Source organism: Nomascus leucogenys, chromosome 18 (genome assembly GCF_006542625.1).
Source record: "Nomascus leucogenys isolate Asia chromosome 18, Asia_NLE_v1, whole genome shotgun sequence".
In the NCBI taxonomy this organism is placed as follows: Eukaryota; Metazoa; Chordata; class Mammalia; order Primates; family Hylobatidae; genus Nomascus; species Nomascus leucogenys.
This window is the reverse complement of record NC_044398.1, coordinates 74,901,346-74,924,307: the sequence shown is the minus strand read 5'-3', so window position 1 is coordinate 74,924,307 and position 22,962 is coordinate 74,901,346. Positions and strand designations below refer to the sequence as shown.

At 37.2% G+C, this 22,962-nt stretch overlaps 1 protein-coding gene across 1 annotated transcript; it reads right to left on the bottom strand.

Moving 5' to 3' along the window:
* Positions 1-1,513: 1,513 nt before the first annotated feature.
* SHISAL2B (shisa like 2B) lies at positions 1,514-22,961 on the bottom strand. Its single transcript, XM_003265983.3, has 3 exons — positions 22,656-22,961; positions 17,847-18,004; positions 1,514-1,715 (listed from the first exon to the last, which is right to left on the bottom strand). The coding sequence occupies exons 1-3, from the start codon at positions 22,844-22,846 to the stop codon at positions 1,582-1,584; spliced, it is 483 nt and encodes a 160-aa protein (XP_003266031.2). The 5' UTR covers positions 22,847-22,961; the 3' UTR covers positions 1,514-1,581.
* Between the last annotated feature and the right edge of the window lies 1 nt (position 22,962).

The following is a 22,962-nucleotide window of genomic DNA, read 5'->3' as shown; positions in this document are numbered from 1 at the left end:
TTAACTAAATTTTTCTCAACCTAGATTTTCACCTAAGACAATATGGTAATATTATTAAATTACTGTATATCAAGATAGCAGATTTTCTGGGATACTTTAAAATCAAAGTTGTATCAAAGATCAAGAAGCACCCATAAAAGCTTTATGAACTTTCACAAAAAATAAGTGAAAATTCTTTGTTTTTATGGCCGTGTAAAATGTCATTTTTATAATGGAAAGTCTTAATTTTCAAACAACGTATACTTTAAGCAATTTTAATATTTAAACATTTGCACAATTGTCTTTTTGAATGTGAAGTTCAACTTTGGCAGTAGGTTGTTGCAATAGTGATCTGGAACTATGGTGCCAGTATAGCCACATAGGGTTATTTAAATTAAATAAATGAAAAATTTTATTTTTTCGGTTGCATTAGCCACATTTTAAGTGCTCAGTAGCCACATGTGACTGGTGGCTACCATATTGGTGCAGATATAGAAAGAACATTTCCATCATCACAGAAACTTCTCTTAGTTCTCGTCTAGAAGATAACCTTAGTTCTTGGTAGAAATTTTGACAGGCTAATGACGAAAAGTTTCTAACCCTGAGCTTTGCATGCCCAAGAAAAACAAGGTATTCTTTTTTATATATCAGACCAGAGAAGCTGTATTCAGCACATTTTGAAATGCTAGTTTTTGGCTATGGCCATACCACCCTAAATATGCCAGATCTCATCTGAAATGCTAGTTTTCTGACTACAAAAACTTTACAGGACATAGTAGATATGCTCAGTAGAGCTACTTAAAATAATTTCCTTTTTTTTTTTTTCTGTTGAATTCTATTACAAAACCAGGTCTGTGTTATAATAGAAACCACACTTATGAATAAAAATCTTTAAAAATTATAATTTGCAGAAATTAGTTTTATTTCTAGATTTCTAGGTGGTATTAATGTGATAGCATTAGGTGGGACCAGAGAACTCATTTGTTTTGTAGCTTTCATTATACAGATTATTTAGGAAATATATCAGCAAAGGATTTTTTGTTGTGCTTATCTCTTGAAACAAAATATTTATTGTACAGATTATACATTGTGATTTTTTTGTTACCGAATATATTGTTTGTGCCCAGAAAAATCTAAAAAGATGTGGGTTGACTTCTAAGAGACTTAAGAACAAGTCACCTCTAGTTTATAAGACAGTTCCCCCGACATTTACCTATCCGGTACCGTCTCATAAGAATAACTGCCTGTAAGTATCAAAAAGTTGAGAAATGCTGGTAATGTGACATAAACTTCTCATTGTTCTTCACTGAGATAGGATTGCTTATCTTGTTATTAAATTCTTTAATTTCTCCTGAATAATTAGCATAATCTCATGTTATACAGAAACATCTTAACTAGCAAATAAAAGTAAATTTATACAAAGGAAAACCAATAAAACCTTAATGTGCGTTTAATAAAGTAACTGAATGATCAAAAATGCAGCTGTGTCTTGCTTTGTGAGTGATGAATTTTTGGAAAGCAATATTACAAACTGTTTCAAATGCACACTTTATTTTTATTGCCCCATCTCTCCAGTAAGCATTTAAAACACAGAATTTTTAGTTAATAAGCAATATGGATTTGTGTTGCATCCATTGTTTTTTCTTGAATTATATCATCAGCTTCATAGTATATTTCATTTGTTGCATTTGATGCTGCATTTGAATTGAGGGCTTTGGTTTCTCCATTTGACTTGCCTGCAGATACACAGAACAAAATGAAATAATTATTTGAAATTATGACATCGTTTCACTTATAAAAATTTGCACTTAAAAATAAGTTTTTGTAGCAATATTGAAAATATGAAGTCCTGAAAATGCTATGTGTATGAGTGAGAATTATTTTGAAGTGGTTTTTGAGTATTTCCTTCTGAAAGTCAAATAAGGGAAATAATTCAGTAACAAAAAAATTGATTTTCATGCTTACCTTTTTTCCTCCATGCTTCCATGAGGAAAATAACTACACATTTGATAAGAAGGTAACAATTTCTGAGTGACTTAACAGAAGTGTGACTGTCCCTCTCCTATGCATAAACTACATTAAAGCCAATCATAGTAACTTGCCCAACCTTAAGGCTTTGCCATTATAACTGATTTAGATGTGGTTTATTAAAAGGACACAGTTGTGCCACAATCCCATTCACTCACTCTATATGAGTCCAAAATGAGCAAAGGTGAAGGAATATGGATCTTTGCTGATCGGAAGTTAGTCTAAACAAACATAGCAAAGAAATGGATTATTCAATGAATAGTATTAGGAAAGTTGAATGATCGTAGAAATAATTAATGTATCATTTCACCAATAGAAAATAACATAAATATGTAAAAAACAGTGGAAGAAATCACAGACATTACTTATGACCTCAGTGTTGCTAAATGCACAGTCCAGTTCATTCTCATCTTATTTGATTTCTTAGCAGCAGTTAATCCAGTTATTTCCTTGGCTTCCAGGACACCATTCTTTTTTACTCCCTGCTACTTCACCATTACTAATTACCTCCATGTTGCTAAATCCACAGTCCAGTGGCCAAAAACCTCTGGTCCTTGATGCCTCTCTTTTCTCTCACCTTACATCCAATCCATCAGAAATCCTTGTTGACTATACTTTAAAAATACATCCAGAATCAGACCACTTCTCACTGTCTTCACTGCTACCACTATTCTGTTTTCAGCACAACCTTCAAAGAGCTATTCTTTAAAAATAGGTTGAATCATGCCCTCTGCCCAGAACCCTCCATTCACCCAAGTCTTATACAGTGGCCTACGTTATTTCATACACACACCATTAACCTCTCTGACTTCATTTTTTTCTACTTCATTCTTTGGTTCACTCCAACCTCTTTGATTAAACATTTCAGGCATGTTCCAGCCCTTGGGACTTTTGCACAGACTATTCACTCTGTCTACTATGCTCTTCTTCCAGATAATCTGCACAATAACTCTCTTTTTTCCAAGTCCTTCCTCAAAACTCATCTTCTCTATAAGACCTACTCAAAGCATTATTTAAAATTGCAGCCTCCATATCCCCATCACCAACCCCTTCTGTCCTCCATTTTTCCCCCAAAGCACTTATTAACTAATATAATTTACCTATTTATCATGCTTATCAGTTATTGTCTATCTCCTCTCACTAAAATTTAAGTACCACATTCCAAGAAACTTTTGACTATTTTGTTCATTAATGATGTGTCATAAAAATGCCTTGCACATAGTTGTTCAATCAATATTAGTTGGGTGTATTAATGAATTAAAGGGTAAGATAGAAAACTTCTTTAAAACTGGGTAGCAAAAGACAAGATTGAAAACCAACTAGCAAAAAATATTTAGAGCAAATGATGCATGTCTAATATGTAAAGATCTTACATATCAACATGTAGGACATTAACACCTTTTAGTGAGTGAAGAAGGTGACAGAAAAGATAAAATGGCTAATAAATATGAAAAAGTTTTAATCTTGCTAGTCAGAAAGAAATGTAAATTTGAAAGGTGATAAACCATTTTTCATCTCTCAGGTGAGGATAAAAAGTAATTTTTCTTGGTCAATGGTGTAGCATGATGGAGTGTAAACTGGTGCATACTTAAAAGTGTCAAATGTTCCTACCCTGTAATTCCACTTCAACAAGAAATTCCCAAGGAAACCATCAAAGATGAGATCTAAAACTTATAGACATCTTCTTCACTGGTTATTTTAAATACCAAGAAATGAAAGTACCTTAAATTTCCAATGATAGAATTGCTAAATATCATGCCTGAGATATCATGCAGCCATTTAACTTTTAAAAAAAATGGTTTCTAAGAAATGTTTAATTACATGGAACATGCTTAGAATATGATGTCAAATGAGAAGAATGTAAAACTATCAGCAATATAATGATAGCTAATACTTACATAGCACTTACACATAACACTATCAGCCTGTCTGCTAAAGCCCTTTAGGATAACACATAAAACTTGGTTAGGCTGATGATCTGGTTCTGCTTTCCTCTTCTGGCTCAGTTCACCCGCTTCCCTTCCTTGTCTTTGGTGGTTCAGATACCCACAAGTCCTGTTTTCCCCAAACTTTCCCTGGTGTCTCCCTCTCTGCCCCAAGCCTCTTCCAGCTGCCTAGTGTCTCTAATTCTCCAGCCTCCTTTGCTTGAAGAATTCTTCGGGTTTTAGAAAATCTGCCACAAACCTCCCTAAGGGGAAGTCCATTAGCCAAGACTCCTTCCATTAGAAGTAGCTACTGTACATCCTCTTCTTTTCACCATATAGCATGTCTTCTGGATATGAGTTTTTAATTTTTTTTCTTTAGGTGAATCTAAACCTTGCCTTTAAGTATGCTAATACTTCCTGGCTTTGCATATTAATTGCTTTCTAAAACTAAACTGCTTTTTGTAAGTAAAAATATATATTAAAGATACTTTTCTATAAGTAAAATGCTTTCTAGTATCAATCAGGACATCCCTCACTCTGGGACGATTTCATGGTTCAACACTCAAAGGACAATATTATTTACAAGTTTTGAAAGCTGTCTCACTGTAGCTTCTATATCTTACCCATAAGACTGAAACATGCATGGTATTGATCTCTAGGCTAATATTAGAAGCACTGAAATTTAAAATCTGGGGCCTAGAGTGGCACAATAATGACTTTATTTCAATTACTTCTCTTCTGAACTATTTTTAGTAGTAAAATAAGTTACTTAATATTCTACTTCTAAACATGCAATCAGTATAATTTGATTTTTAAAAGCTAATTTGTTGTAGGCACAGCATTTGCTAGCCTAGAAAATAGCCTTTGCCCAATCAGCAAGCAAAGCTATTTAAAATAAATATAGTAGAGACAGATGGCATGAAAAATTTAAGAAATAAAAAATTACTGACTTTGCAAAGTAAACATTTTCTAATAATTAGATTCAAATTTAACAAATAATAAACAAGGTTTATGGAAATTATATCTTATTGTCAAGATGATTAAAAAATCAGGCATTGTATGGATTGTTTTCAAGATTTTGAAAGAGAGGTTTAATTGGCCTCATGCTGTCTTTATTAGGGCTTATTATTCAGGAAATTAAGTCTTTTCTCTCAAAGAATAAAGGTTTTCACCTGCGTTTGAAGTCTTTATGTTATCACTTTGGTTAAATGAACGACTTATTTTGCAATGACCTGTGATCCTATTTCATGATATCAAGTGTTTTAAACTTTTTATATTTGACACACTTTCTAAAGTCAAATTCTAACTTGTATCCTCATTAATTTTTTACTATTAGTCCCCAGAAGTCCAAAAGAGACATATTTGGCTTATTGGTATAGAAATCATACAGGAAGCACTGTCAAATAGGAAATGGTGTTTGGTTTTCTTTGGCCTATATTTGTATAAATGTTATTGGTATGTGTTCCAAAATTATGGGAAACTCCTATAATTCTAATATGACTTAGTGTATGTTATTAAGAATTATTACGTAAAATTGTTGTATGCCACAGAAGTAACAAATTGCTAGTAAAATGTGGTTTTAATAATGGCTGTCCTAAGACTTCTCTTGTTTTGCTCCTCTTCAAAAGGTGGTTTATAATCAGCTGTAGGACTTTGATAGGTGCTCTTGAATAAAGGTTTTTAAATAACTTTGGAAATTGTGACATTAGAATAAAGGAAAAACTTTCAGGACTCTCAGAGAGCTGAAATGTTCACGAATATCAAACAGGACCAGAGTTAACTGCGTGGACTGAGTTAAAAGAAGACTGAAGTAATCTTTTTGACTTTTTGCTTAAAATGTTGCTGATCTTTTGTTTTGTTTTTCAGAGTGAAGAAAACTTCTTTTAAGCTATCTACAGCTTTTAACAATTGAGTAAAGTATACTCCTGTAAGCAAAATTTGGAGCATATTTCTCTCTGCCTGATTTCTCCAGAATTTGGAAAGTATTTGTGAGTTTTCTTAACTTATGGCAATATAGTTATATGTGTAAGTGCAATAAGAATGTTTTCTTTTGCAACCGGACACCATTGGAGAAACTGGTTGTTTTTCCAAGGCTTTGAGTAGAATAGCATGCTTTCCTTTAAGGAATCAAGCTTAACCCATAGAGCCAATAAAAGCCCTTTGGGGAAAACTGGCCTCATACCATGTCCTCACAGTCCCTGTATAGGGCTCCTAACCTGTGATAAGTAAAGAACGTCACATTCTAACAGGCCTAGGAGGCCCAAGTTATCTTGGGACCTCAAGAGGAGAGGAAATTACACAAATCATAGGTATTTGAGGATACAAACTCATGGATGGGCTCAGCTAAAAAAAAAAAAAAAAAATTCTTATCTGAGATTCTTTGAGTTTCATCAAAGCCAATTTTAAAAGCCTATTTGAAAAATAATTATCCTTGCTGCCCTTTGTACAAATAGTCAGGCCAAGCATAAGACTAAAGGTTATTTTTGCAAACAAATCGGTCCTATTATGATTTGTTTTTAATAAAAATGGGAGACTGGAGAGAGAAAAACTATGTTTCAAAATGAGCTATAGTACCCCTGTTATTAGATTCTATTCTTGCCTAACATTTTTCAATTTTTATTATTTTCTACAGTTTGGACTGAATTCTAAAGTTTTTCCAGGCTACAAGCCTCCAAAATAATGTTTTTAATTTAATTTTTGTTCTTTCTTTTCCCTTTTTTCCCTATTTTTCCTATGTTGAAATCACTGAAAACTAAGCTGTGCTTTCTTTAAAGCCTGGCAAACTGAAGCTAGACAACTTAAGCTTTAGAAGAAAATAACAGCAACCTATTTACATACATAAGCCACTTCAAAGTAATGTGGCCTATATTGATTTACCAGGATTGTTCTGTTTTTGTTTTCTCTCTTCCTCCCCCTATTTTCTCTTCATAGGACATTAGACTTCACAACCTGCTAAAAATGAGCTTTCCTCATAATGTGGGACCTACCCATCTAGGAATGAACCATATTAGCCATGAGAGATCAGAAAAAACCTGAGACTAGACTCATTTTTCTTCTAAAATGCTTTCTCCAAAAGATTTTAAAAAGAAAAGGGTGGAAATGTGAAAGGAAAATAAATAAATCTTGGGACTCCAAAATCACTAAGCTAAAGTGAAAAGTCAACCTGGGAACTGCTTAAGGCAAACCTGCATCCCATTCTATTTCAAAGTCATCCCTCTGAGGCTCAGCTGAGACAAATGCATATCTGATTGCTTCCTCTCCCCCTACTGTTTATGTGAAAATGCAGATTCACTGAGCCAGACTAAATTGTGTATTCAGTGGAAGGCCGATCAAGGACTCAAAAGAATGCAACCTTTTGTCTCTTACCTGCTTCTAACCTGGAGTTGTCTCACCTTACCAGACCAAACCAATGCACATCTTACACATTTTGTTTGTTTGTGTGTTTAAGACACAGTCTTGCTCTGTCACCAGGCTGGAGTACAGTGGTGCAGTCTCGGCTCACTGTAACCTCTACCTCCTGGGTTCAAGAAATTCTCCTGCCTTAGCCTCCCGAGTAGCTGGGACTACAGGCATGCACCATCATGCTCGGCTAATTTTTTAATTTTTTGGTAGAGAAGGGGTTTCACTGTGTTGCCCAGGCTGGCCTCGAAATCCTGGGCTCAGGTGATCTGCCCGCCTCTGCCTCCCAAAGTGCTGGGATTACAGGTGTGAGCCACTGCACCCAGCCCATCTTACACATATTAACTGATGTCTCATGTCTCCTTAAAATACATAAAAGCAGACTGTATCCCCACCCACCTGGGGCACCTTTCAGGACTTCCTGAGGCTGTGTCAGGGATACGTCCTTAACCCTGGCAAAATAAACCTAAATTGACAGAGACCTGTCTCAGATATTTTGGATTCACATTATATAATATTTGAAAATCAAATTAAGGTGTTTGTAGGTTATTTTTCACTTGTTTAATATTATTTTTACTCTTTAGTATCATAGCAGGTAAAGATAAAAGATCAAAGATTTAAGATATAAATTAGTTTTATATTATCTGGGTGACATTTGTATCTTATATAAGCACTGATTTAAGTATCTAAAATTTTAATTTTTTTTGAATTCCTGGAAATATAAAAAGTGTAATGTTAGTTAAAGTCCCTCATGTTTCTAAAGCTTTTTACATACTTAAATTCACAATAGTTTAATCAGATGTTCAAGGTGTTTTGTCATAACCAATTTGGGGTTTTTGGTTTTTTTAATGGGAAATAAACTAAGGAAGTTATTTCCTAACTTAGTCATTCCAGGGTTCTCTCTAAGTCATCCCCATTCCGATGCTCTTGTTTCCATTATATATTTCTCTGGCAACAACTGAAGGAATTTATCTAACTTGTTTACTCCCCTCTGAGATTAAAAGGCTTGTAAAATACATTACAGTAATATAGATTTTTGTTCATTTATGACTTGTAAAGACCTTTATTCCCCAGCCTCAACTCATTATTTACTTGGCTATTGGATCCTTCTAACCAGTGTTAAGTACAAAGATATTTTTTGATTGGCTTCTAAAGCCAAAGCAATTCCCCTAACAAAACCAAATTGCTATGTGAAAAAGAAAAGATGTCTTATAAATACCATAACACCTCTAGCGTTCTCTCTTCCTGCAGGTTAGACAAATCCAAAAGTGCTTTCAAGGTATATCCCCTCTGGTAACTTAGAGTAATTGGACATATTGGGAAATAACTGCACTTAGTGGAGCTATAGTGATAATACAGTCCAGCTAACCGCAACTCTGGGATAATTTTAAAAGAGAAAGATGAAAATATCTCAGCAACCTCAGCTTTTCCTAGTTTTCTTTAATAAATAGAAACTAGTTTCTTAACCAACAAAATAGGGATAAAAACAGCTGCCTCTTTTCTGTCACAGGTAACAACATGGATTCAATTTAAATAAATCTGTAATATCATTGTGCTCTTAAGAGATTTGTTACACATAAAAATTTTTTCGTATTTAATTTATTTTTCTCATTAGTGGAGTGGGAATTGCCAAGATTCAACATCACAGTTCTTTCCTAGGTTAATTGTCAGCTGCTCTTCCTGCTGCCTGCTACTTATTTCCATTCTTTTGTATTTGTTGTTCTAGTCATTGTATGTAAATTTCAACCTTTCTTTAATCCTATACTTCCTAGACTGGCATTAAATTGAAGCTTTGGCCTTTGCCAAAATTTAAACCCAATTCATCGAACGAAATCTTTCTACCTATCCTCATCACAGGTAGGCCAACATAATTTTTCTGATAACAGTTAAATTTTATATTTATTTTCAAACCCTTTCCTCAGGGACTTATGATTCTTCTGTGAACTCTGCTCTTGCCTGCCATTTCAAAATATCAAAAGAATGTTGGGGACTTCTGCAGGTCTTTATCTCATGGCTATCAGGCAGAACTGTAATTAAGCCTTTCTACTATCATCTGCCAATGTCCTCCTAGCTTCTGTGTTACCATTCTGAAGTTCTTCAGCAGCTTCCACGTACTAACCTAGCTAAGTTACTTTATTATTTAGTAGAAAATCTACACATCCCACTCATCCTGCAGTTCCTTCTTGCGGAAACAAGCAATCTGAAGTTTTTACCCTAAAAGTGTTTATTTTTATTTGTAAGAGGTAGTTTTCCCTTCAAATTTAATATGATGATGCACAGGACTGGGTGTGAGCTAAATGGTGAAGTGAGCAAAACTTATTTTCAATGCCCTGCCCTTCCCTCAAGTATATAGAGAGATCTCACATAAGCACAGTCAAAAAATTTATCATGAAAGTTAGAATCTTGGACTTGCCCTTTTGCTATAGTCACTCATTAATGAGTGGAGGCAGTTCTATTCAGAAATTTTTTTCCTACCCTATTTTTTCCAGAATTCACCTTTTTCTTTCTTTTCTGTATTGTTAAATTCTTCCAACCATTGATGATCAACAGTATCTTACAAAGGAAGTTAGCGGATATTATATATCCTTGAAATAAATGATTTTCAATGAGAGACTGCCTTCTATTTTGCTTATTGGTTTGAACATGACTGAGGATTGCCTGACTCTGTGCCTTGAGGAGGACTCAGAAATGCTATTATAATGGCAAAAACTGCAATTACTTTTGCACCAACCTCATAAATGTAGCAGTAGCTCTGTTGAGCAATTTGATTTTCTACATCAAAATCAAAAGCAGTTGTATAAAATTCTAGGCTTATTATTTTAAATAAAAAGTTTTTCTATTTAAAGGGACACAGGTGGCCTTTTATGCCATTGAGTTCCAATTTCCCCTATCTTCTGCTAAGATCTCAACGAATTCCTTTAAAATCTTTCTGAAATAAACACTGATATTACTATTAATAAATAATTTGGCAGCCTAATTCATAAGAGCTTTGAGCAAATGTTTTTGAAAGGACGTTAAGGCTATTTAGAAAAGTAGTTCCCAACTTCTTTATAAATTTAGTACAAAACCCATCAAAATACCATTTGTCTTTTTAAAATTGGACAGAGTGATTCAAAAGTTTATTTGGAAATTTGAATGTTACTAGACTAGCCAAGAAACTGTGAAAAAGAAGCATGACAGGAGAGGGGAGATGGAGTCTTGTTTAATCAGATATAAAATAAACTGTATAGCTACAGTAATTCTTAAAGTATATTACTAGCTTAAAATAAACAGATGGATCAATTTAACAAAACACAAAGCCCGAAACAGACCACAATATATATAAGAATTTAGTTTATGACTAGTGACATTTTAAATTGTCAAGAGAAAAATGGATTAGCCAATAAATATTTGACAACTGACTCATTATTTGGAAAATTAAAAAGGCAGATCTCTACCTCACATTTTATACCAAAATTAAAGCTCCAGGAGTATTAAAGATTTAAGTATAAGAAAAATGCATTAGAAGAAAATATAGACAACTACATAATTACCTAATACAATATAGTTATCTATAGATATCTAAATATATAAATATAGGTAACTATATTAGGTAATTATATAGCTAGGTAATTATATAATTAGATAATCATAGGTAACTATAACTAATTACTAATACTTCGAACTATATTAGAAAATATAGTTAAAAATTCACTATATTAGGGCCGGTTGCAGTGGCTTATGCCTGTAATCTCAGCACTTTGGGAGGCCAAGGCAGGCTGATCACCTGAGGTCGGGAGTTTGAGACAAGCCTGACCAACATAGAGAAACCCCTTCTCTACTAAAAATACAAAATTAGCCTGGCGTGGTGGCTCATGCCTGTAATTCCAGCTACTCAGGAGACTGAGGCAGGAGAATCGCTTGAACCCGGGAGGTGGAGGTTGCAGTGAGTCAAGATCACACCATTGCACTCCAGCCTGGCCGACGAGAGCGAAACTCCATCTCAAAAAAAAAAAAAATTAACTATATTAGAAATCAGAAATTAACTATACGAGAAAATATAAACTATACTGGAAAATATAGTTACCTATATTTTCTTCTAATGCATTTATTTTTTATACTTAAATCTTTTATCTTTATATCTTTTGGTGAGGGGAAAACTTTCTAAGTGTGAAATCAAAAGGAGAAACCACAAAAAAACTTCTATAGTTGAAAATTAGTCACATACAAGGTTTATTTGTTTGTTTCTCTGTATTTCCTAATTTTCCCATAATGAACTGATAATGAACTATAATGAATTGAAAGGAAGATTTTCTTTTGGGGGAGCAAGGATATCTTCTAAGACGAATATAGCAGACCACGCTGAGCCTGCCCAAATCCTATTTTGCTCACAGGCAGAATAAGTGTTTGCATTATCTTTAAATTTGCTTTCCTTCTCAGTATTTCATATATAATTTATGCTTTTCTCCTAGATAACTGTGCCTTACTGCTAATTTACTTACCCCTTTTCATTTTTATCATCTGCCCTTACAAAAGAGAACGTCAAATACAGGCTTGTTGTTTATTATACCTATACAACTGTATTATTTTATTTGTGCCAAGCAGCTCTACTAATATTTGCCCTTCTAATTTTTATCAAAAATTCTGCCTCTAAGAACCCTTCTCTTTGTTCCTTCCCCCTGCCCCTTCTACAACTCCAGAGTATCAATAGATATTCAAAGCCCCAGGATAAATATGCTTTATCTTCCTAGAGCATCAATTTTACTCAGATATGAGAGGCAGAAGATGCTATTATTAGAGTAAAGCAAGTCATTATATTATGCAGTCAAGTTGAAAATTCTCATAATTTTAAAAATAAAACCGGAACTTCAGAAAATTTAAAGCACATTAGGCTTAAAGCAGACCTTTCTACTCTAGCCCTTAGAATTCTGGAGACACAGGTTCCTTTCTCTCACATAGTTGGCCCCCCATATCCATGGGTTCTGCATCTGTAGATTCAACCAACTATGGATCAAAAATATTTGGGAAAAAAAGCATCTGTACTGAACATGTACAGACTTTTTTTCTTGTAATTACTCCCTAAACAACACAGAATAACAATTACTTACATAGCATTTACATTGTACTACATTGTACTACATATTAACCTAGAGATGATTTAAAGCAGGGGTCCCCAACCCCTGGGCCATGGACCAGTACTAGTCTGTGGCCTGTTAGGAACCAGGCTGCATAGCAGGAGGTGAGCAAAGGGCGAGCAAGCATTACTGCTTCTGCTCTACCTCCTGTCAAATCAACACTGGCATTAGACTCTCGAAGGAGCACGAACCCTATTGTGAACTGCGCATGCGAGGGATCTAGGTTGTGCTTTCCTTATGAGAATCTAATGTCTGATGATCTGTGGTGGAGCAGTTTCATCCCAAAACCATCCCTCCCATCCCTGACCTGGAAAAATTGTCTTCTATGGAACTGGTCCCTGGTGTTAAAAACAGTTGGGGACTACTGATTTACAGCATATAAAAGAGCCAGGCACAGTGGCTCATGCCTATAATCCCAGCACTTTGGCAGGCTGACACGGGTGGATCATTTGAGGTCAGGAGTTTGAGACTAGCCTGACCAACATGGTGAAACCTCGCGTCTACTGAAAATACAAAAAACTTAGCCAGGCATGGTGACCAGTGCCTGTAGTCTCAGCTACTTGGGAGGCTGAAGTGGGACAATGGCTTGAAACAGGGAGGCAGAGGTTGTAGTGAGCCAAGATTGCACCACCGCACTCCAGCCTGGGTGACAGAGCGAGACTCCATCTCTAAATAAATAAACAAATAAATAAAATGGAAGGATATGTGTAGGTTACATGCAAATACTATGCCAGTTTATATCAGAGACTTGAACATCTGAGGACTTTGGTATCCGCAGGGGGTCTTCGAACCAATCTCAATGAATACTGAGGGACAACTGTATACATTTAAGGATTCTCTGGTGGAAAAGTTTGAGAAGCAGGGCTCTAAGACACCCCTTTAATTGCTCCTCGATTAGCCATTAATTCCTCCACAACCTGTGGAATGAGCCCTTACCCTCAGAGTGTAGACTCAGAAGGATGCCTTTCACACAGCCATCTTTTTCTTTGTACGTCCTATACAGAACAATTTACAAGCAATGGCATTCTTTTAAACATTGGCATTTGAAGCATGCATGACCCGAAACACAAAAGTTTAAAAAGAAGAAAATGGTTATGGAACACAACTTAAGGACCAATCAATTGCTTTAGCAATAGGTCCTGTGTACAGAATGAGCCCTAGGGGTAGTACAGTTAGAGTCTACAATCACCACCAGAGACTTGCTTTTTTGAGAATCCATTCCAAACGTTGGAGCCTTAAATTGTAATGAAATTCAATCGAATAAAGATATACTATGGAAAATCTTGGCAAAATAGTCTAATATTAGACTATTTTAGACTCGTCATTTATAGAGGGAAAAAAGTTCAGTGTCCTAAGTCAATTTAATATGTACACAAGAACACATTTCCCTTTAGGCCATTCAGATTTCCTATAATGCAAACAGTTTCAACTGTAAAAATTAACCTAAAATATTGAGAGGCTGACCCATGAGAAAGGAAATGGCTAACTGGTGAAACCAATTTTCCTCTGACGTAATATTTACTTGCTTGATTTATTATGCAAATATTCTATTATGTTCCTAACCTTCAAGACATTCCTTAAATGCAATAAAGCCACGGACTTGCTTTCTTAATAGCTAGAACACTGGCATCCATTGCTAGGTAGTAGAATCATTGGAAAGGAACATGCATATTTAACGAAGGGTACAGCAATGTTTAAATATCACAGCAAAGGCTCGCTTTCAAATGCAAACAATTTTCTCTTCCCATTCTAGTGACATTTGAACTATTTTTATTTTGGGCTCTCCACTATGTCTAATTTGGTTAAAATCAATGCAAGGGACCAAAATCACCTCATTTGAAAGCAGCAGGAAGTCACCGATCACGTAAAATCCTGCCTTACCAATAGCCCGCATTCGGGAAAGGTGTACTGAATTGATTTGCCAATTTGACGAAATATATTTATGAGAGGGGCAGAATGAGGATATTTCTTTGCAAGTAAGCAGCCTCATCTAACTATAATGGACCTCCTTCACTCAATAGCGACAAGAATACAAAACTTGAATCAACAAACGAACTAATTCTGTTGCTACGTTCTAAAGTCAATATGAAATAAAATTTTGGAGCAGTACCTAAGCTAAATCTGGAAAAATAACCAATTTTTATTTAGCACAGTGCGTTGTATAGAGAAGGCAATCAATGAATGTTTTATGACTGTGACGTGACAATATTTTGCCCGTGTTTCTCAAAATATGCTCCTTTGATCACACACATGCAGTGCTACCCCATTCAATTCATTCATGGAATATTTGCTATGTGTTCTAGGCACTGGGGATACAGTAGTGAGCAAACAAGACAAAAACTCCTACTTTTCTGGAACTTAGTTTCTAGTTGGAGTGGACAAAAGATAGACAACAGGTAAGTAAAGGATATGATATGTTAATGGTAAATGCCTAAGATAAATTCAAAGCAGGAAGAGGGTATTAAATGTTGAAAGGGAGTTAAAAATGCAGATAGGGTAACCAAGGGAGAGCTCCTGGGAAGGTAACTTTTGAGTAAAGATGGAAAGTGAAAATATAAGTCATGCAGATATCTGAGGGAAAAGCATCTTAGACAATAGTGGAAGCATGTGCAAAGACCCTGCGTCAGGAATTTCAAGGAACAGCAAAGGGGCCAATAAGGCTGGGCATGTGAAGATAAGAAATATAAGGGCAGATCACAAAAGTCCTCATAGGTCATGATGAAGACTGTTTTCTCCATTGAAAGAGATAGGAAGCGATTAGTGTTTTCAGCAGAGGAGTGACATGACCTGACTTGTGTTTTAACAGGTCTGCTCTGGCTGCTCTGGAGAGCAGACAGCAGGGGAACAAGGACAGAAGCAGAAAGAGGAGCTACTTGTTTTAAAATGCAGAGCCTGGAATTTGTGTTTCTAACAAGCTCTCTACATGATTCTTAGGCACAAATTTAAGAACTGCAACTTTACCTAAGCAATTGAGACAAAAATTGATTTTACAATCTGATTATTTGATAATCACTAATCAACTTCCAGTGGAGAAACTGGGCCTAAGTCGTTTGTACTAAATTCAGCTAACAACCTGTCATTTTGGCCATGCAATCTCCAAACAGTACTTCAGGAAGAGAACTTTCAAGGAATCTTGGCCCCCTTGTTCTGTGACACAGGATACCCTCTGAGAGGTCTCCTCTACAGAGAAGGAAATGAGAGCTAATGCAATCACACAGTGGTGATGTATTTGATAAGGTCACAGAACAGGTACCCCATAATACGAAAAGTTTTAGGATGCAGCTAAAATAGAGCATATGGGTGGGGACTTTTCTCAATTTTTTTAACATAAAGATTTTCATTTTATTTTTACGTGGAAGCAAGTAAGCACTTGTGTGTCATTCTAAATACATACATAAATCCTAAATTTATATTCTGTTTATATATTCTATATATAAATTCTTGATAAATTCCATATATATATTCTATAATGCATATTCTAGATTTGTTTATATGTGTATCTCACAATAAAATTTATAATTAGTACTTTTTAATACACTATAGGAATTTATATTCACAACAGTTTTAACAATTCTTTATGATTGAGTTTTATAATGGTAACAACTAGCATTTGTATAGCACTTGACGTGTGAGATAACAGGACCTAGTTCCACAAACCATAAACATTTATTTCTACTTTATAGTCACACTACACACATATAAATCCCAATATTTTAACTAGTTTGCAATCTAGTCAATACATCTTCTACTTATTTTTTCTATTTCTTTTATATGTCTCAATTATTTTATATGCCCCTCTGAACTCTGTACACAGTAGACACACAGATAAATTCTTAACTGACCACTGACTAGCCAATATAGAGTGATGCAAATATTTGGTTCAGAGAATAAGTTATCAAATACTTGGTTCCTCTATTTATTTGATATCGGGGGACCCACCCCCAATATTTCAACATACGTTCTTTCTATTTTCCCTAAGTGTCAGCCAGCTGAGAAATAAAGAGAAAGAGTACAAAGGGAGGAATTTTACAGCTGGGCCTCCAGGGGTGACATCACATATCGGTAGGACCGTGATGCCCACCTGAGCCGCAAAACCAGCAGGTTTTTATTAAGGACTTTAAAAGGGGAGGGGGTATACGAATAGGGAGTAGGTCACAAAGATCACATGTGTCAAAGGGCAAAAAGGAGAACAAAGATCACATGCTTCTGAAGCCAATAAAGATCATAAGGCGAAGGGCAAAATCAAAAACTCCTGAAAAGGGTCTATGTTCAGCTGTGCAAGTATTGTCTTGATAAACATCTTAAAACAACAGAAAACAGGGTTAGAGAGCAGAGAACCGGTCTGACCTCAAATTCACCAAGGTGGGGTTTTTCCCCACCCTAATAAGCCTGAGGGTACTGCAGGAGACCAGGGTGTATTTCAGTCCTTATCTCAACCGCATAAGACAGACACTCCCAGGCCAGCCATTTATAGACTTCCCCCCAGGAATGCATTCCTTTCCCAGGGTCTTAATTATTAATATTCCTTGCTAGGAAAAGAATTCAGTGATATCTTCCCTACTTGCAGGTCCGTTTATAGGCTCCCTGTAAGAAGAAACGTATGGCTCTATTCTGCCTGACCCTGCAGGCAGTCAGACCTTATGGTTGTCTTCCCTTGTTCCCTGAAAATCACTATTATTCTGTTCTTTTTCAAGGTGCACTGATTTCATATTGTTCAAACACACATGTTTTACAGTCAATTTGTACAGTTTAACACAATAGTGGTCCTGAGGTGACATACATTCTCAGCTTATGAAGATAACAGGATTAAGAGATTAAAGTAAAGACAGGCATAAGAAATTATAAAAGTATTAATTTGGGGAACTTATAAATGTCCATATTAAAATAAAATCTTCACAATTTATGTTCAGAGACTGCAGTAAAGACAGGCATAAGAAATTATAAAAGTATTAATTTTGGGAACTGATATATGTCCATATTAAAATGAAATCTTCACAATTTATGTTCCTTTGCTGTGGCTCCAGCCGGTCCCTCTGTTTGGGGTCCCTGACCTCCCACAACAATTTGACTTCTTTGACTCCATCCAAAATCAAAATTTTAAAAATTTCAAGAGGATAAACCTTAATAACTGGAAGGAACATAAATATATTTAAAGCGGATTTACTGAACCAATGATTTAATTTTCATGAGAATAATTACATCCTGCTGCTATTTTTCCTTCAGCACAATTTCTCTAAGGTATTTCATCATTAAGGCCTGATTCAATGTGAATTTTTAGTGAGACACATAGTAAACTGAATTTTTAAAAAGCATTCATTGTTAACAGTATGATCACCCAGGTACAAGTTATTCTTTTGGATAGAGTTCAGGTAATTGGTAACAAATAATAGATACTGATTACCTTCTTGAGTGGAAGAAGCCTCTAAGTGTTGAAGCTTAAGGCCAGTGTCTAATCTTTGAGGCTTTGTATACAGAAATAAATAGCAAAGGACACAGACACTGATGACAAAGGCGAGTAAAACAAGGGCAGCAATTCCTAGTCCAATCAAGGCACCAATGCTGAGGAAAACAGAAAAAAAGCATGTGTCACACAAAGTGGTTCACACTGGTTCAACTAAAGAGAAGGCATAAATATATTGTTAGTTCTTGTTCTCAGTCATTCATAAGCAAACTGTATTTTAGCATAAAAAGTAACTGATTGAAATCTACAGTTCACCTTTTTCCACCACCAAATTCTTATATTTTCTCTGTAGGATTTTCGAGGCCCTTCTAAATTTATACATTACTTTTTTTTTTTTTTTTTTTTTTTGAGATGGTGTCTCACTCTGAAGCCCAAGGGAGGGTGCAATGGCACAATCTTGGTTTACTGCAACCTCCGCCTCCAGAGCTCAAGTGATTCTCATGCCTCAGCCTCCAGAGTAGCTGGGACTACAGGTGCATGCCATCATGCCCAGTTAATTTTTTGTATTTTAGTAGAAACAGGGCTTCACCATGTTGCCCAGGGTGGTCTCGAACTCCTGAGCTCAGGCAATCCACCCGCCTCAGCCTCCCAAAGTGCTGGGATTACAGACATGAGCCACCGCTCCCGGCCAGCCTGTACATTACTATTAATATGGAAGACCACGTGTTCATAATAGAGATTAAAGGTCACATGATTCTCTAGGGATAATTCTAAAACATCTCCATCAAATAAACCTCTATTATTAACATATTTTAGAAGGAAAGATCAGGTTCACCAACAAATGATGAATAGAAAAATATTTGTTTCTGCAAAAGCACTAAAGACATATGTGAAATGCCATTTGTTGATTTACAAAGCCAAAACTGTTATAAAAAAGGAGAAAGCAATTTGAATTAAAGGAAAATGGTATTTGTGAAATTCATACCAAGTTCATGTTCAGTTTGACTTTTTCCTTACTAAAAGGGCATAATGTCAATGGCTTCTAGCATTAAGGAAGAAGCCCATGTATTTTTCTCTAAAAATAAAACGTGTATCTGATTGTATTTGCTCCACCCTAAATTTGTAATGATTCTGTCTGATGCAGTTACCTCTCAGTCTAATCATTTGAGAAATATAGTTTTCATAAGCCTGTGAACTTAATACTACTAAGCGGGAAAAGACTTTGGGGAAACAAAGCATTATCTTGAAAGACTAATATGCTAACATGTACTTCTTGAAAAACATTTTGTTCTAATTAAAATCTACCAATAGATTTTAACCTATAAATAGATTTTAATCAATTTCACTCAAAAACAGATACTTCTGCCAACTTTCACGGTAGTGTTGTACACACTTATTTAAAGCACTTGAGAGCTTAGCTTGTAGAAAATATTCAATAAATGGAAATAAATAATAATTGACTGCTGATTGATCTATCTGTATTTGGAACATACGTCATTGAAAAGTAATGATCTTTTTCTTCATTATCTTCCTGGCTTGCCTTTAGGCTTCTGCTCTTTCCCTGGGATTAGGACACTGACAAGTTTGACCTGTACCAAAAGGGAGGGAAGGGAGAGTTTGACCAGGGATGCCAGGACCATTGTTGCTTTGGGAAGAAGGAGAACAGAACTGAAATTGAAGAGCTAAGCTTACTCCACTTGTCCTTCATTTCAGGAGATAGAGCACCCCTGCAAAGAAGAGATTGCCTCCTGAAGCACACGCTTGAAGTTGACTTCCAGAGATTCTTGTGCTTGGTTTATTGTCAACCCAGTTCCACCAGCCCTGTAGATGAGTGAAGGCTGGGGAATTTTATGGCCAGAGTCACTGTAGAGTTAGATATTTCAACTTGGGGTTTGCTTTCATCTAAAAGGTAGACTCCCTATATTTGACGACTCCTCTTTTATACTTGTTTGCACCAAACCTAACTTTTGTGCATTTTAAGTGTCAGGAAAGTTTAGGATCACTTCATTATACACAGACACATGGGAATGTAATCCACTCAGTTAATATTATCTGGTGCACAGAGCAGATAAGAGGCTAGACATCTGGAAAGATTCTTCAGACAAGAATCTGATTAAAAAATCTTCAAGGTAAAAATGTAATTTAGTCTATTTGAAAGCAAAATTGTTAGTTTAATTAACTTCCACATACATAGTGTGGGTTTTCAATCTACAAATTATAAAACCAGACCATTCAATTTGAAAGAAAAACAAAAACAAAGCATGCCATCCCTGCTTTCTGTTAAAAAAGAATGTTCTTCATAATACTGACAAATAGTTTCAATGTCACCGTTCACTTTATAGAAATGTTGCTTTATGGCTGGGCGCGGTGGCTCATGTCTGTAATCCCAGCACTTTGGGGAGGCCGAGGCGGGCGAATCACAAGGTCAGAAGATCGAGACCATCCTGGCTAACATGGTGAAACCCCGTCTCTACTAAAAATACAAAAAATTAGCCAGGCATGGTGGCGGGCGCCTGTCGTCCCAGCTACTCAGGAGGCTGAAGCAGGAGAATGGCGTGAACCCGGAAGGCGAAGATTGCAGTGAGCCGAGATTGCGCCACTGCACTCCAGCCTGGGTGACAGAGCGAGACCCCGTTTCAAAAAAAAAAGAAATGTTGCTTTATGCACGCAAAACTCTAGGTATTAACTATCGGTAAAGATGGAGCTCCAGGAGACTCCTAAAATATTCATTTCAATAAATACTTATTAAATAGTCACTTGTGCATGGCCCTGTCCAATAGACGAAGGTTACCAAGGAAAATCCTAAGAACATAGGGAGTCATAGGAGGAGAAAAGATGGGAGGGGGCCAGACACAGGAAAGGAAGAATTATCCTTTCCTCAGCACCCTATGGCAGTTGTTTTACAAGCTTTGAGAGGGTCTGAAGCTGCTGTCACATTAATGCGGCAATTCTCCTACTTAGGAAGTTCACTTACCTTGTGATAGCCACAGCTGTGCCTTTCTCCAGCCACTACAGAATCTCAAAACAAGGGCTAGTAACTCGTCACAGTTGGACTATTTTAAATTAGGAGTGGAGAGCAAAGAATAGGGGGCAAATGAAGCTCTAATAAATTTACCTCCCTATTGTGTTCTCAGAGCTCAATAACTCACAGGAACCCCAGGTTTAACACTGCCAAATGACAACAGCAGTTGAAGTGATTTTTCTATTTCCCGGGAATGGAGCTGCACTGTCCATTTTGTCAGTACTGAATGAGGACCCCAGCAAGCTGTTCACTCCTTTGTGCCCTCATACATCTTAGGAAGGTTTTATGTCCTCTATTGCTTGTCACTTTGGAACTATTCAGGGATCTGAGAATCTCAGGCACATTTTCCAGTTGAGTTTGACTTAGGAATTGCCAGTCCCTGTTGGAGGTGCTTCTGCCATTAGTAACGCCTCCAATGACCCCAAGATGGATTACTCTGTTATTTTCCAAAAGGCCAGATAATAAACCAGTGCAATACAGATTTCTTCCCCATGTAATCTACTAAGGATAAGCTATCATTATTTTCTGACATTTTGCCCGTCCAGCAAAATACAACTTTGTCAGTCGAACTTACTGGAAGGTAGGCACTCCTTTTGAGACTTTTTGATGCTTGCAATATAGAAAATTATGTTAATGTTTTATTGCTTCAAGAAGTAACATTTAGTCATTTGCTATAGACTTGGCATGTGTGTTAAATTCTGGGTTATGTAGGAGACTGGGAGACATAATCACAATACTTCTTACTAGCAGAATCCATCTCCTCCAACCCCATAAACTAATGAATATGTACAAAACAATTTAAGGTGGGAGCTCTTTCCTTGACTGTCGAACCCCATTCATTCTTCAAGCAAAATGAAAAATCAGGTTTAAAGCTTGCAGCCCTTTAGAGTGGAAGGGGGAAAAGCAATTCATAATGAAAATGTCTACATCAATACCAGTTGGAATAAGTAAAATAAAATTGCCACTATGGGAAAAAGAAACAAGAAAGACCTCACCTTAGAAAGTCTCTTCACATTCCAGCAATAGCCACATGGCTCAGGTTTCAAGAAAGGGGGTGTCCTGTTCTACAGAGTGTGTGTATAATCATAGCAACCAAAAGCTGTACCTTTCTTGGTGTCTCTTCGATTCTCTCCAGGGTAGGGGTCAGATCCTCCAAAAAGGGAAAGTCGTAAAGCCCAGTTGCTTGCACAGGCCCGCAGGAACACACATACACACACACACACACCCTTTTAAAAATATATATGTATTTTAAAGAATACAGCCAATTCCTTCACACCCCTCAAAGAGTCTTAAAATATTCTAGTCCTTGTTAATGCAGTAAAAAGAGCCCCAAAGGAGCCTCCTTTCTCTTCAAATACACCAAATAAACCAAAAAGATGATTTTAAACCTTCCCCTTGGGTTATCTTCCTGTCCTCGCGCTCCACCAGTGGGGCTGCCAGCCTAGGACTGGTCCCCGGCGAGGCGAGAGCAGTCGGCTCCCTGGAGGCGGGCGGGGAACCCAGCGGGGCCAGCCAGGCGGGCCCCAAGTGCGCCCTGGGCGCAAAGCCCGCGCTCCTCCTGCGCGCGCCTCGCCTCCGGTCCTGACTTCCGGGGGAGTTCCGAGCCGGGGCGAGATTTCTCTCCCTGCCCTCACCCGCCCTCAGAGGCTCCGCGTCCTTCCGTAGGTACCCAACCCAGGGCGGATAGCGGGGACGGGGGAGACCTCCCTGACCCTGGCGTGGCTCCGCTTGTCGCCTCCCTAGCCCCGGGCCCGGCCAGCCGCCGCACGCGCGGGCTCTCAGCCCACCTGAGGCTCCACATGTAGCTGTGCTTGTAGGGGAAGTAGCTGCCCGGCTCGCTGCAGCAGTACTTGAGGTCGGCGAAGCCGCAGCAGTACTGGAGCGCGGCCCCCTCGCCGCGCCGGGGGCACTGGAAGGGCTCCACGAAGCTCTGGTTGAGGCTGTAGTAGCCGGAGCACAGCCGGCTGGCCTCGCTCATCGCGGGCAGCGGCCGGGAGAGGCTCGCGAGGGCCCCGGTCTGCTCTCGGATCGCACCCGTCCAGCACCTCCAGAGCCCGCGGACCCCTCTGCCCGGACTCTGCTCTTCCGATCTGG